Here is a 14,835-nt window from a genome sequence, read left to right as displayed (position 1 = left end):
TTGAATTTTCAATGAAAATGCAACATTTTTATAGAAGCATAAGACAAGACTTTTTTTTTTTTTATTTAAAGGGGGAAAAGCTTTTAAAGGTCTTTTAATTCCATCAATCTCACACTCTCACCATGTGATTAATTTAATTTTAATTTTTGTGAAATATCAACAACTTTTAAAATCAGGATCAACCTAATTAAACCAGGATACATTGCACAATCAAACATTTCACCCAATTCTTTCAATTCACCTCACATTGTTGTTTGTGTATATATATATATTTTTTTTCCATGTCCATCTCTTGAGCTCACTAAAAGAGTGTCTATATTTAACCTCATACCTCCAAATTAGTTTAAATCAAAGTTCTAGTGAACCTCTGGGGCCTCTTTTATAAAATGTTGCGTAGAAACCATCCTACGTTTAATCTAAGATCATTCTCAAATGTGCGTACGTGTGATTCAGAAAACGTACGCACAATAATACTCTCTTCCAAATGTGAAATCTATAAAATCACAAATGATCTTGAAATTGTGAGCAGCTGAATGGTTTTAGATCTCTGCCCTGCAAACGCCCCCTAATTAATATCATTAACATATAAAAGAGCACCAGTCAAACAGAGAGTGGAGAGTGGAAAGAATTACTTAGATTTCCATATACCTGCAGACTCTCTGCCACAAGGCAGTGCGAACGCCTGCTTAGAACCTGATGGGGCCCTAAGCACTTTTCCACGTCAAAGACCGTTTATATAAATCTGTGAATGTTGGTGTGGATTTAAGCGTACGCACATTTTATAAATGATGCCCCAGCTTTGGCCAAAAAAACAACAACAACCACCAAAATGTCTCAAACTCTTTTAACTATATTAGTTTGCTGACAGTTCACTAGCACAAATGTGCAGAGTTTGTACTTATTAAACCCAATGATTAAGAGCAGTAATATAAAATATAAAAGGCTGACAATAACTGTCGTGCAACGTTGTCTCTCTTTCATTTAATATAATACAATTCTTAACAATAATAACAATGACCGATGAAACAATATAAACTTAGAAAACAAAAATATCTTCATTAATTTCCAACTTGTTGACTTTAAGACTTGAAAGAGCGAGCGCAGTAAGCTGCACAGTGGACTGTCTCAACGTTCATACTGGAGGAAATAGAAAATTCAGTGTGAAGGTCTATATTTCCATCTGCTCATCCATACACACACTCCCTCACTCACTCACTCACTCAATCCATCACTCCAATTCCTTCTGTTTCTCAGCTTTCCTTGTCCTTCTCAGTAATTCCTTGTTTCTGCACAACATTTCTGCAACTGAATTTTCCGTACCATTGCAGACATGCTGCGAGAAGGTTTTCAAGTGCGCGTTCCTGTACTTCCCCGAACCTTCAGTCATTATCAGTCGTCGTCATTAAAATTTCATAAGACTATGTGGAGCCAATTCTCAGCAGTTCCCTTCTAATGGCTAAAAGAAAGAGAAAAACATGTAAATATTCTGAAAAGATATGTACACATTTGTTTTAAATATCTCACTGTTCCCCCAAAACTTACCATCAATGATTTCTTCTTTTACTTTCTGCAATTCTCGCACAACCTCCTCCAAGATCTCCTTTTGAACACAACAGATTTTATAATAGTTAGCAGACCAGTCCGTCTTCATTTTCTGCACAGTGATAATACTTTCTGAATGATATTCTGAACTAACCTGTTTCATTCTGTCAAAGTCAAATGATTCTGCATCACTGGTGCTTCCGATTGGTTTTGCCCTGTATAATGTCCATCATAAATGTTTAAATACAATTTGAATGATCAAAATTTTACCTGAAAGTCATGTTTGCTGTAAAAAAAATTCTGGATATATTAAAAATTAACATGGCTTTCTGATGTAATCTCAGTTTTTATAAAGGGTTCATTTTCAGAGTTCAAAGAGGTCATTTTTTGTGTGTTTACACAAACACTCAATGCTAGCTTACACAAAACATAAAACCTGCATTTTGCAGTTTTCAGAAAGCAAGCAGAACCAGCTTTGTTTGCATTTAGGTCATTCCAAGCTCATGTTGCCCCGTGCTTTACTTCCTTAACTTGAACATTTGTGTTGACAACCGAGGCATTTACTCACGTATGCAAACCCTAAAGTTGATAAACTCAATCACTTCAGTACTCTGGTGCAATCCATCTTGGAATGCCTCAACGAATGTCAATATTAAAAGGAACCGCATGTTATAAAATAACAAGAAACGGTAACACTTTACAATATGGTTCATTAGTTAACATTAGTTAACTACATTAGTTAACATGAACTAATAATGAACTGCACTTATACAGAATTTATTAATCTTTGTTAATGTTAATTTCAACATTTACTAATATATTATTAAAATCTTGTTAACATTAGTTAATGCGCTGTGAACTAAAATGAACAAACAATGAAAAACTGAATTTCCATTAACTAACATTAACAAAGATTAGTAAATACAGTAACAAATGTATTGCTCATGGTTAGTTCATGTTAGTTAATAGATTAACTATTGTTTAACTAATGAACCTTATTGTAAAGTGTTAAGTCAGGAGACAAAGAAAAATTAAATGTTTACTGCACCATAAATCTGTTAAAACATACCTTGACACAGCTGAAGACTTGTCTGCAGAGTTTGCTCGTTCCCATGGCTTCTTCACAGGATCTAGGAAGAACATTTAAATAATGGATGATTATTTTGCTCACCAAACCTCCATACACCTTATAATATATTTTTGTATGTTAATTTTCTTTACAATTTTCTCTTTACAAATACATGCGGTTCAGTAGGATTTATTTTGAAAGAAATTAATACTTTTATTCAGCAACAACACATTCAATTGATCAAAGGCCCTGTTTACACCTGTTATTAAGATGCGTTTCGGTCACCAATGACAGGTGTAAACTAAAATGTTTTGAGCTTGTCCACTTTTGACCACTTCCAGAGGTAGTCAAAAACGCATTAGACCGGATTAACTTTCTGTTAAACAAAAATTTTTTTTTTTACGTAACATTTTTACAGTATTTTACCATTAAAATTCGAATCATTTTTATAGACAGCCTACTCTCTGCCTGCTGACCTAATGTGTAAACATTATGGAAAGCTTGCTAGACAGACAGGATATAGACTTTGTCAGCTGGAGACCCAAGATTGGTCACCACGTTCATGTGGTCTTTGCGAATATTAGTGCGTAAACGAATGCTGCTGCTCTCTGTATGTTTTTCAGTGTTTCGGTCGTGTTCATATGTAAGCTTATTTTGTCCATTAAATCGAAAGATCTGAAAAATCTCATACAATTACCCACTCAAAGATCCACCCCTCGAAGAAATCAGGACAGAAGTGGTCGAAAGTAGATGAAAGAGATGGATTAAAACACCAGGGTATATGTCTCCCTCATTTACTTGTGATCCGGTTGACCAAAACACATCTTAATACCAGGTGTAAACAGGGCCAAAATTGACAGTACAGACTTTTACACTATTACAACTAAATACAGTGCTTTTGAACTTTCTGTTCTTCAAAAAAGCACTCTGTTTTCAACGATAATGATAATAAAATGTTTGTTGAGGATGGTATCAGACCTGCATGAAGTTGGCCCCCCACCCAACGCAAAATGTTGGCAAAATAGTCTCAATTGTTTGTGCTCCAAATTCACCCCAAATAGTCTTGTTTGTTTTGTTTGTGCTGCTTCGGTTTTTAAAATATTAAAAGAAAATGTATAGGTCATTCTGGGGTCACTCAGCCCCCCACATGCTCCAAATTCACCCCAAATTGTTTGTTTGTGCTTCGTTTGTGCGGGTGAAATTTTCATTTGTGCTGCTTCACTCGGCTCATGCATGCTCACTCAATATCCTTGTCATGCTATCAGCTGTCCGGATCATCCTTAGCCTGTAATCTTATTGCTTGTCTTTTCAAACGTGATTATCTATCTGTCTTAGTTCATGCTGTGAGCGCTGCTCCACCTTTATAGTTTTCACAGCTTTCTTATTAGAAAATTATTTGAAGAATCAGAAATTATATAGGTTATTTTAAGTAAAAGGTTAAAGAAATGTTTACTCTTAGCCTACTTACTTTACACTTGTGTATATAAAATACTTAGCTAAAAACGAAATAAGATTGATTAAATAAAAAACATCTGACTCTTTTATCTCATAATATATAAAACCAAGAATAACAGTTTCATATTTAAAAAGAAATATGGAATCGTCACAGAAAATCACGCAGTTCATCTGATGTACTCTGCAAATTAGTTGAAATTTTTCTGTTTGGTTGTTTTATATATTTCTTGCCAATGTACATTTCGTGCAGAGCACAACAACACACTTCTCTTGTCCACGGAGGCGCCGGCGCGATCCCTTCCATTGTTTTCTGAAATTTTGGGTTTTTACCATGAAACACAAATTCTGTTGTTGTTTTTTTTTGTTTTTTTTTTAATTCTGCTTGTAATAGTGAGTGAAACATGTTGCATCTGAGGTTTTTCTTAAATAGGCCTTTTAAGAATAAAATATTACAAATAAATAAAATAAAAATTCCTCAATGTTGTTTTAGATCACATAAAGCCAAAAGGGGTATTTTAGGGGCTGCCAACACATTCGAAACAAATATTAAAGCATAAACTAATGTTTTACCCAAGAACCAAAAATACGAAAAACCTCTTAAGGCTCATTTTTCAGTTTTTTATATACAAAAAATATATTTCTTTTTAAGTAGAAAATCAAATTAAACAAATATCTTTATTTGTTTTTTCCTTTTGGTTTTGTTAGACAATTAAATAAGTATTTTTTTCCCAATGTAGGCTAATTAATTGAAGGAATTACACGGATTGATGCTGCACAACTTTCCGTTTCTGACACGCGCTTGTCACTGAGAAGGAGGAAATCAAACAGAGACTGAATTTGAAATTACATTGCTTGTACTATTTCTGTTAAATGTATAGGCTTTGGTATATAGCCTAATACTATGAGTAGGCTAACATGCTCATTTGCGATTTGCATTTGCAGCCGTTCAGTGTCATTCAATTCAATGCAATCAATGTCTAATATTTTAAAAACCGAAGCAGCACAAACTAAACTTTTATTGGCACAAACAAAGCACAAATGAAACAATTGTGACTGTTTGGGGTGAATTTGGAGCATGTGGGAGGTTGAGTGACCTCAGAATGAATAGCCAATTCTTTTAATATTTTAAAAACCGAAGCAGCACAAACGAAAATTTCACCAGCACAAACAAAGCACAAACCATTGAGACTATTTTGGCTGAATTTGGAGCATGTGGGGAGCTGGTGACCTGAAAATTTATAAATATTATTTTAATATCTAAAAAACCGAAGCAGCACAAACAAATGTTTTTACGGTACAAACAAAGAACGGCACAAATGAAGAACACGGAGGGTGTGTTGTTCCAACTACAGGGGGATCACACTCCTAAGCCTCCCTGGAAAAGTCTATGCCAGGGTACTGGAGAGGAGAATTCGGCCGATAGTCGAACATCGGATCCAGGAGGAACAATGCAGTTTTCGTCCCAGTCGTGGAACACTGGACCAGCTCTATACCCTCTTCAGGGTGTTGGAGGGTTCATGGGAGTTTGCCCAAACAGTCCACATGTGCTTTGTGGATTTGGAGAAGGCATTTGACCGTGTCCCTCGTGGCACTCTGTGGGGGGTGCTCTGGGAGTATGGGGTCCGGGGCCTCCTGCTAAGGGCTGTCCGATCCCTGTACGACCAGAGCAGGAGCTTGGTTCGCATTGCTGTCAGTAAGTCAGACCTGTTCCCGGTGCGTGTTGGACTCCGGCAGGGCTGCCCTTTGTCACCTGTCCTGTTCATTATTTTTATGGACAGGATTTCTAGGTGCAGCCAGGGGCTGGAGGGAGTTTGGTTTGGGGACCATAGGATTTCGTCACTGCTTTTTGCAGATGATGTTGTCCTGTTGGCTCCATCAAACCAGGACCTTCAGCGCGCACTGGGACTGTTTGCAGCCGAGTGTGAACTGGCTGGGATGAGAATCAGCACCTCCAAGTCCGAAGCCATGGTTCTCAGCCGGAAAAGGGTGGCTTGCCCCCTTCAGGTTGGTGGAGTAGTCCTGCCTCAAGTGGAGGAGTTTAAGTATCTTGGAGTCTTGTTCACGAGTGAGGGAAGGACGGAACGGGAGATTGACAGGCGGATCGGTGCAGCTTCTGCAGTAATGCGGTCGATGTACTGGTCCGTCGTGGAGAAGAAGGAGCTGAGCCGTGAGGCGAAGCTCTCGATTTACCGGTCAATCTACATTCCAACTCTCACCTATGGTCATGAGCTTTGGGTCATGACCGAAAGAATGAGATCCCGGATACAGGCGGTCGAAATGAGCTTCCTCCGTAGGGTGGCTGGACGCTCCCTTAGAGATAGGGTGAGGAGCTCGGTCACTCGGGAGGAGCTCAGAGTAGAGCCGCTGCTCCTCCACATCGAGAGGAGCCAGCTGAGGTGGCTCGGGCATCTGTTCCGGATGCCTCTTGGACGCCTCCCTGGCGAGGTGTTCCGGGCATGTCCCACCAGGAGGAGGCCCCGGGGAAGACCTGGGACACGCTGGAGGGACTATGTCTCTCGGCTGGCCTGGGAACGCCTTGGAATTCCCCCGGAAGAGCTGGAGGAAGTGTCTGGGGAGAGGGAAGTCTGGGCGTCTCTGCTTAGACTGCTGCCCCCGCGACCCGGCCCCGGATAAGTGGAACAAAATGAATGAATGAATGAACGAAGAACAAACAAACAAGACTATTTGGGGTGAATCTGGAGCATGTGGTGGGCTGACTGACCTCAGAATGACCTATAAATGTTTTTTTTTATATTTTAAAAACCGAAGCAGCACAAATGAAAATTTCACTGGCACAAACCAGCACAAACAAAGCACAAATAAGACTATGTGGGGTGAATTTAGAGCATGTGGGGGACTGAGTGACAATTTGGAACATTTTGGGGGGTGACTGGTAGACCTCAGAATGACCTATAAATATTTTTGTAATATCTAAAAAACCAAAGCAGCACAAACAACATTTTTTAGAGACTATTTTGCTGACGTTTTGCGTTGGGTAGGGGGCCAACTTCACGCAGGTCCAAAACCAGCATATTAGAATGATTTCTAAAGAATCCCGTGACACTGAAGACTGCTGAAAACTCAGCTTTGCCATCGCAGAAATAAATTTGATTTAAAAAATATATTAAAACAGAAAAGAGTTACTTTAAATCTTAATACTATTTTACAATATTCCTCTTTTTACTGTATTTTGATTAAAAAAGAAGCATTGTTTTAGTGTTTTAAAAACGTTAAAAAAATCTTACTGACCCCAAAATCAACAAAAAATAGATTTTGTAATAAAAGAAAAAACACCTGAATTTTGTCCACGGGAGGAAGGGGATCCATTAGAATCCTCCTGCAAGAAGGAAATATCAGACTGATGTGATGTGATATAAGAATAATCACAGAATAATAACAATACAATAATCAAACATTAAGAATTATGCAATCAATGTGTGTTTAATTGAATAGTGTACAAAAATCATACATTTTGACTGTCTTCTGGTTTCTCTGAGGCCTTCCTCCTACAGAATGACCATATTTAACAATCAAAATTTGTATAACCACAAGTCATGCATCATTAGTTATGAAAAAGAGACAGGAAATGGATGTGGTCTGACCTCCTTGCTAAAAGGGCATTCATTTCCTGCATGAGACCCTCTCCACCCCCTCCACTGCCACCACTAGAGCGATTGGCATCGTTTTTGCTACTGCTTTCTTCCGGCTAGAGAAGATAAAACATGGATTAATCAGGACACCCTTATTGCACTTACTGCATAAAAAAAGAATTTATGTGAAACATGCTGAGGTCCAGGAAAGTTTGGGATAGATACCCGTTGAACTTTACGCAGCTTGGCACCAGCCAGAGCTGCAGCCAGGCCTGCCGGAGCAGGACCTCCACCAGCCGGCAGTGGAGGTGGGGCAGGAGGGGGCCCTGTGGCGGGTGGTGGAGGCCCTGGTGGTGGTGGCCCAGGAGGGGGCGGAGGGGCTGGTGGACCCGCCATGGATGCTGAGGTAGGGGGGTGAATGGGAGGGGTGGATGAGAGCATGGAGGGATGACCCGGTGGGATGGGAGGACCTGTTGGAAGAAATAAAAGAATTACTGTTGTATTCTAGACTGAGTGCTTCATTACATATTCATTGAAATGAAATAGACTGCAAAAGTGAACATTTGTGTTGACTTAAAGGTGAAGTGTTTACGTTGAAATTGTAGAAACCGGAATTGCAAACAGGTTTCTGGTTCCAACCATCTGCTATTGGTCACAAAAACAGATACAAACACTGCAAATATTCTGATAGCACCACAGTGTTTACAGTTTTTGGGGAAATAAACCTATAAATAGACTCAGCAGTAAGGATACTACTGACTCAGTCAGGCTGGTACTTTCAATTTATTACCCCGGCCAGTTCTTCCAAAAGAATGACAAAGTCTTATTTTTAGCTGCAGGTTTTTTTGTTTGCTTGTTTGTTTGTTTGTTTGTTTACATTTTTCATTAAATTATAAATCATTAAATTATCAATATGTTTCTTAAACATACACTACTGTTCAAAAGTGAGGGGTCAGTAAGATTTTTTTTTTTTTTTGGAAATAAATAAATACTTTTATTCAGCAAGGATGCTTAAAATGTATTAAACAATACATAAGAATATAAAAAATAAAATAAAAATCCACAGAAACACTAACCAGTACAACTGTTTTCAACATTGATAATAATAAGAAATGTTTCTTCAGCAGAAAATCAGGCAATCAGAATGATTTCTGAAGGATCATGTGACACTAAAGACTGAATGATGCTGAAAATACAGCTTTAAATTAAAGGAACAAATTATATTTTAAAATATATTCAAATTCTAATAATATTTCACAATATTACTTTTTATAACTGTTTTTGATCAAATAAATGCAGCCTCTGTAAGCATAAGAGACTTAAAAAATATAAAAATAAAAATCTTACTGTCCCCCAACTTTCACATAGTGAATATTGTTTCTGTATGAAAATAATTTCATAAGCAAATTCACAAACACACTGCTGAAAAACAATGGCATGCAATACAATTCTGATTGTTTTGTAGTTTTCAAAAAAAAAAAAAAAAAAAAAAAAAAAAAAAAAATTCTGATGCCTGCAAGGCATTTCTGCAAATTTGACTAAACTTTATTTATGTCAGCCAGCTAGATAATATTAACTTGACAAATCAGCAGAATTTGAATTTTAATACATCACAGAAAACCAAGCATTTAAATTTGCAAAGTGGATGTACAACAATGAACATGAACAAAATGAACAAAAGAAAGAACAAACGACTGGTCTGTCAAATGGCCCAATTCTCCCTTGTTGAGCCCCATCTTATTGTTAACCAACCGTTTTAACATCAAACAACTGACACATTTCACTTTTATGATCTGCAAAGAACAAAAGCTCTGAGAAAAAAAAAGGAACATGGGGTTAGTTTAAAGTGTGACGCATCGCTTAAACAATACGAACAAATCACCTTTTAGCAAACACAGATGAACATCACTGTGATGTAGATGAATGTTTACCTTAAAATCTTAAATCATCCTTCCTCTATTCAGAACAAAGAAGGTGAGGCAGCTGCCATTTGTTCAAATGAGCTGCTGTGATTTTGTCGTATAACACATGTACAAAAGTCAACAGCCTCACTGACAATGCTGATGGGCCATTATTTGCATATGGTTTCAGTACAAAGACTGTACTGTTCTCTTTGGACAGCTTTTGAGATCAGCATGTCATCAGCCCAATTCCACTGGACAGGTGTGTGAAGTCTTTTGGTGGTGGGCAACTAATTACGGAGGGGGCAGCTGATGGGAGGCAGTCTGAAATACTTACTGCTGGACGCTGTGGCGTTCTGATAAACAGGCGAAGGAGACGTCTTGGGCGTGGTGTGAGAGGTGGGTGTGGTGTCGAAAGGGGGTGTGGCCTGGTATAGCTGCTGCGGGTGGAGGGCGGGGCCTTGGATGGGCTGGCCAATGAGAGGGGGTAGGGGGCAGGACGATTCTTGCATGGGATACTGTGGGTGCAGTACTGCTCCGGAGGTGACCTGCGTAGGAGGGTTTTGGTATGGGTAGTACTCCTCTGCCTGGCCATTGGATGACTGCTGGTGGTGTGTTACAGGCACCAAGTGGGAAGAGTTAGCGGGAGCTTTGGGGCCACAGGTTGGGCCGTTGTTTAGGGGTGGCAGGGGGAGAGCGACAGGCAGGGCAGGTTGTTTGACTGGCACTGCCATTACAACGGGGGCCGATGTAGCGGGTAATGGGGCATACATGTGGGCGGAGGACCAAGTGGCGTGTTTGGGGTCCAATTGGGCTGTTGGAGGAGAAAGAGGGATTTGCTTGACATTGCGAGGTGGAGGGGCGACTCCTGGCTGTACGGGGGAGAAAGCAGAAGCCAGAGAGGTGGAAAGCTGGGAAAGCTGCTGGGCCTTTTTTTGAGGGGAGTCCACCGTACGGTAGCCGCTCTCCCGTTCCTGGGAGGAAGAGGAGGTGTGGGAGGAAGGTGGCGTGGGGTTAAGGTGAGCATAGGAAGGGGGGAGAGTGTTAGCCCGATACTGTCTGAGGTCATGCAGAGCGGTTTCGGACTGAGAGGCAGATGCTGACACTTTAAACTGAAGGGTGGAGACTAAGAAACAGAGAAAGAGACAAACGGTTCAACACAAATGACAAACGAAAAGAGAGAAAATGTGAGAGTGACGAAAATCAAGCATCAAACTGTACAAAGCAACTGAAAAAGAATGATGAAATGTGAGCAAAATATAAGATTTTTAAAGCACGTTGTATGCTACAGGTGAATCTCACAAAAACATCTACATGTAGGTCAGATTTCAGAAAAATTAAAAAAATGGAGAAATAATAGAAAATTAAGCATATTTTATGACCAAGATTTTGTTTCATTGTAACTCTATTTTCATGACAATTACTGTAAATACCCCCTCCAAAATTTTCATTACAATAATGGATGTGTATATTTTACTTTTGAGATTTGTTTTAACAATATTAGTTATTCTCAAAGGTGATTCAGATTCACATTACTGTGATACAAAAGTACTAAAATTAATAAAAGTACTTGAACCTATTTTTTTCAACTGAGTACATCAATTACAGACATTATTTCACAATTTTAATAACTAAATAAATAATACTAAACATATATATATATATTGCATTAATGAAAATTTTGCAGAAATTAAAGTGAGATCTGGATTAATTATCATGAAATAATGAACAAAGAAATCTTAATTGTCCTACAACAGGCTTAATTTTCTTCAAGCAAAATGATTTCAACATGTTCTTGACATGTTTCATGAGATTCACCAAAACAGAACTCACAAATGCTGCTTATGGCATAGTGAAAAACAACTGTCTTGAACTGATTAATGCTTAAGCAGGTGCTGAAACAGAAAGAGAGCGTGTGTGTATGATAGAGGATGGGCAGTGTGTGTTGTTTGAAATAAGGATCTATTCTCCAGCCAGGGAATTTGATATTTCTCAGTGTTAACATTTGTCCAAGCAGACAATAAAGCCTGCAGGGTAACTCTGTGGTGGTTTTACGAGTGTGTGTGTATGTGTGTTTTAATTGCACAGTATGTAGTCTCATATCATATTTCACAGTGATGTGGCATCCTTAGCCTACCTGCAGAGCCAGATGTTCGTCGTTCCCTTTCCATCTGCATCTGATGCTGGTCCATCATTTGTCTAGAAACAAATATGAAATCTAAACACTCTCAATCCACTGTATGAACTGCTTACTGACATGCGCACTGGAAAATACACATTTATGTGTGCTCACGCTTGTCATGTTTTGCTCATTAAATTTTAAAAATGCTAGATTGCAGGTTTGCATTTGACCACTAGATGGCACAATCTAGACTTCATGTCATGACAGCAGTTCAGAAATGTACTCAATCTTTCATGACAGCAATATGTGAAAAATACTGAGTGTAAAACCAATGAATTGAAAAAACAGTAAATACACTGAGCACACTTTGACCTGTAATGTTAAAAGTAATGTGTGTCATTTCATTGACTGTAGTGGCACTAAATGAAAATTCAGTTTTGATTTAGTTTCCCAAACACTCCTCGTCTGCAATTGGTCGGGCAAACCGATAGTCCCACCCCATACTCAAGCCATTGGTTGTGTGTCAGAACAGTGTTTACACCTTTCAGGGAAACCAAAAAAACATTACAGGCTTCACTTTAAAAAAGGAGCATATTCTGTAATTCAGGCCAATGTCCAATGTTTAAAAGCTTAATTAACATGTGACAGATGTCTCAGAAAGAATAAATGTCATTAGAGACACACCTCCTTTGAGCCTCAGCGTCATCTGTCACCGGTCCATTCTGACGATGTGCTGCTGGACCTGAAGAAAAAGAAAATAATTGTACCTCATCATTTAGATATTTTATTTAATTGTCTCAGGAACTGTAAAATGCGTCTGATTGACTTAATATATCTTGACACCTTATGGCAGACTTTATTATTACAGTATTTTTCAATTGGTTTTGTTTCAGGACACAGATTTTGCATTGGGCACCTGGTTTATGTCATCTGACACATCTTGTATTCTTCATTATATAGTATCATTTGGAAATGAAACATTTGACATTGGTCGGTACAAACCAGTACAGTAAAGTATTGGTCATGCTTTTAGTTTTATTAGTGATTTTCACAAATTATGGTATGTCACAAAAAAAAAAAAAAAAAAACGGTTCATGTTCATCTGCTTATCTTGACTGGCTTCTACTAATTGGCAAATGAATAAGTTTGATTGGACACATGGCCAATCAACATCAAAACAAAACAACATCAAAAGATATATATATATATATATACAGTACAGTCCAAAGTTTGGAACAACTAAGATTTTTAATGTTTTTAAAAGAAGTTTCGTCTGCTCACCAAGGTTACATTTATTTAATTAAAAATATAGTAAAAACAGTAATATTGTGAAATATTATTACAATTTAAAATAACTGTTTTCTATTTAAATATATTTCACAAAGTAATTTATTCCTGTGATGGCAATGCTGAATTTTCAGCATCTTTACTCCAGTCTTCAGTGTCACATGATCCTTCAGATATCATTCTAATATGCTGATCTGCTGCTCAAGAAACATTTAATGTGTACAATTGTACAAAATATTTGTGTACAGTATGTTTTTTTTCAGGATTCTTTGATGAATAGAAAGTTCAAAAGAACAGTGTTTATCTGAAATCTAATCTTTTGTAACATTATAAATGTCTTTACTGCCACTTTTGATTGATTTAATGCATCCTTGCTGAATAAAAGTATTCATTTCTTTCATTTCTTTTAAAAAAAATAAAAATAAAAATTCTTACTGACCCCAAACTTTTGAATGGTAGTGTATAATGCTACAGAAGCTTTGTGTTTCAGATAAATGCTATTCTTTTGAACTTTCTATTCATCAAGGAAACCTGAAAAAAAAAAGTACACAACTGTTTTCAACATTGAAAATAATCATAAATGTTTCTTGAGCAGCAAATGAGCATATTAGAATGATTTCTGAAGGATCATGTGACACTGAAGACTGGAGTAACGATGCTGAAAATTCAGCTTTGCATCACAGAAATAAATTACTTTGTCAAATATATTTAAATAGTACACAGTTATTTTAAATTGTAATAATATTTCACAATATTACTGTTTTTTACTGTATTTTTAATTAAATAAATGTAGCCTTGGTGAGCAGACGAAACTTCTTTTAAAAACATTAAAAATCTTAGTGGTTCCAAACTTTTGGACTGTACAGTCGTGGCCAAAAGTTTTGAGAATAACATAAATGTTGGAAATTGGGAAAGTTGCTGCTTAAGTTTTTATAATAGCAATTTGCATATACTCCAGAATGTTATGAAGAGTGATCAGATGAATTGCATAGTCCCTTTTTGCCATGAAAATTAACTTAATCCCAAAAAAACCTTTCCACTGCATTTCATTGCTGTCATTAAAGGACCTGCTGAGATCATTTCAGTAATCATCTTGTTAACTCAGGTGAGAATGTTGACGAGCACAAGGCTGGAGATCATTATGTCAGGCTGATTGGGTTAGAATGGCAGACTTGACATGTTAAAAGGAGGGTGATGCTTGAAATCATTGTTCTTCCATTGTTAACCATGGTGACCAGCAAAGAAACGCGTGCAGCCATCATTGCGTTGCATAAAAATGGCTTCACAGGCAAGGATATTGTGGCTACTAAGATTGCACCTAAATCAACAATTTATAGGTTCATCAAGAACTTCAAGGAAAGAGGTTCAATTCTTGTAACGAAGGCTTCAGGGCGTCCAAGAAAGTCCAGCAAGCGCCAGGATAGTCTCCTAAAGAGGATTCAGCTGCGGGATCGGAGTGCCACCAGTGCAGAGCTTGCTCAGGAATGGCAGCAGGCAGGTGTGAGCGCATCTGCATGCACAGTGAGGCGAAGACTTTTGGAAGATGGCCTGGTGTCAAGAAGGGCAGCAAAGAAGCCACTTCTCTCCAAAGAAAACATCAGGGACAGATTGATCTTCTGCAGAAAGTATAGTGAATGGACTGCTGAGGACTGGGGCAAAGTCATATTCTCCGATGAAGCCCCTTTTTGATTGTTTGGGGCATCTGAAAAAAGGCTTGTCCGGAGAAGAAAAGGTGAGCGCTACCATCAGTCCTGTGTCATGCCAACAGTAAAGCATCCTGACACCATTCATGTGTGGGGTTGCTTCTCATCCTCACTCACAATTCTGCCCAAAAACACAGTCATGAATAAAGAATGGTACCAAAACACC

The 14,835-nt window shown here is 38.1% G+C and overlaps 1 protein-coding gene across 6 annotated transcripts in view; it reads right to left on the bottom strand.

Annotated features, from left to right (window-relative positions):
• Window positions 1–47: 47 nt before the first annotated feature.
• The window catches only part of evla (Enah/Vasp-like a), a 43,331-nt gene continuing 28,543 nt past the window's right edge, over window positions 48–14,835 (bottom strand). For 2 of the 6 annotated variants that reach the window (XM_067368314.1, XM_067368313.1), the window contains exons 4-14: window positions 12,364–12,421; window positions 11,695–11,756; window positions 9,895–10,683; window positions 7,882–8,126; window positions 7,669–7,772; window positions 7,536–7,572; window positions 7,361–7,403; window positions 2,612–2,672; window positions 1,697–1,757; window positions 1,543–1,600; window positions 52–1,456 (exon numbers count right to left, since the gene is read on the bottom strand). In XM_067368314.1, coding sequence (XP_067224415.1) covers window positions 1,419–1,456; window positions 1,543–1,600; window positions 1,697–1,757; window positions 2,612–2,672; window positions 7,361–7,403; window positions 7,536–7,572; window positions 7,669–7,772; window positions 7,882–8,126; window positions 9,895–10,683; window positions 11,695–11,756; window positions 12,364–12,421 — 1,556 coding nt within the window. In that variant the 3' untranslated portion in view covers window positions 52–1,418. Of the gene's footprint in view, window positions 1,457–1,542; window positions 1,601–1,696; window positions 1,758–2,611; window positions 2,673–7,360; window positions 7,404–7,535; window positions 7,573–7,668; window positions 7,773–7,881; window positions 8,127–9,351; window positions 10,684–11,694; window positions 11,757–12,363; window positions 12,422–14,835 lie in introns of those variants that run through there. The other 4 variants (XM_067368315.1, XM_067368317.1, XR_010892555.1 and 1 more) reach the window with 4 other exon arrangements.

The sequence above is a fragment of the Chanodichthys erythropterus genome, chromosome 18 (genome assembly GCF_024489055.1).
Source record: "Chanodichthys erythropterus isolate Z2021 chromosome 18, ASM2448905v1, whole genome shotgun sequence".
NCBI lineage: Eukaryota > Metazoa > Chordata > Actinopteri > Cypriniformes > Xenocyprididae > Chanodichthys > Chanodichthys erythropterus.
This window is presented reverse-complemented; position numbering and strand designations above follow the sequence as displayed.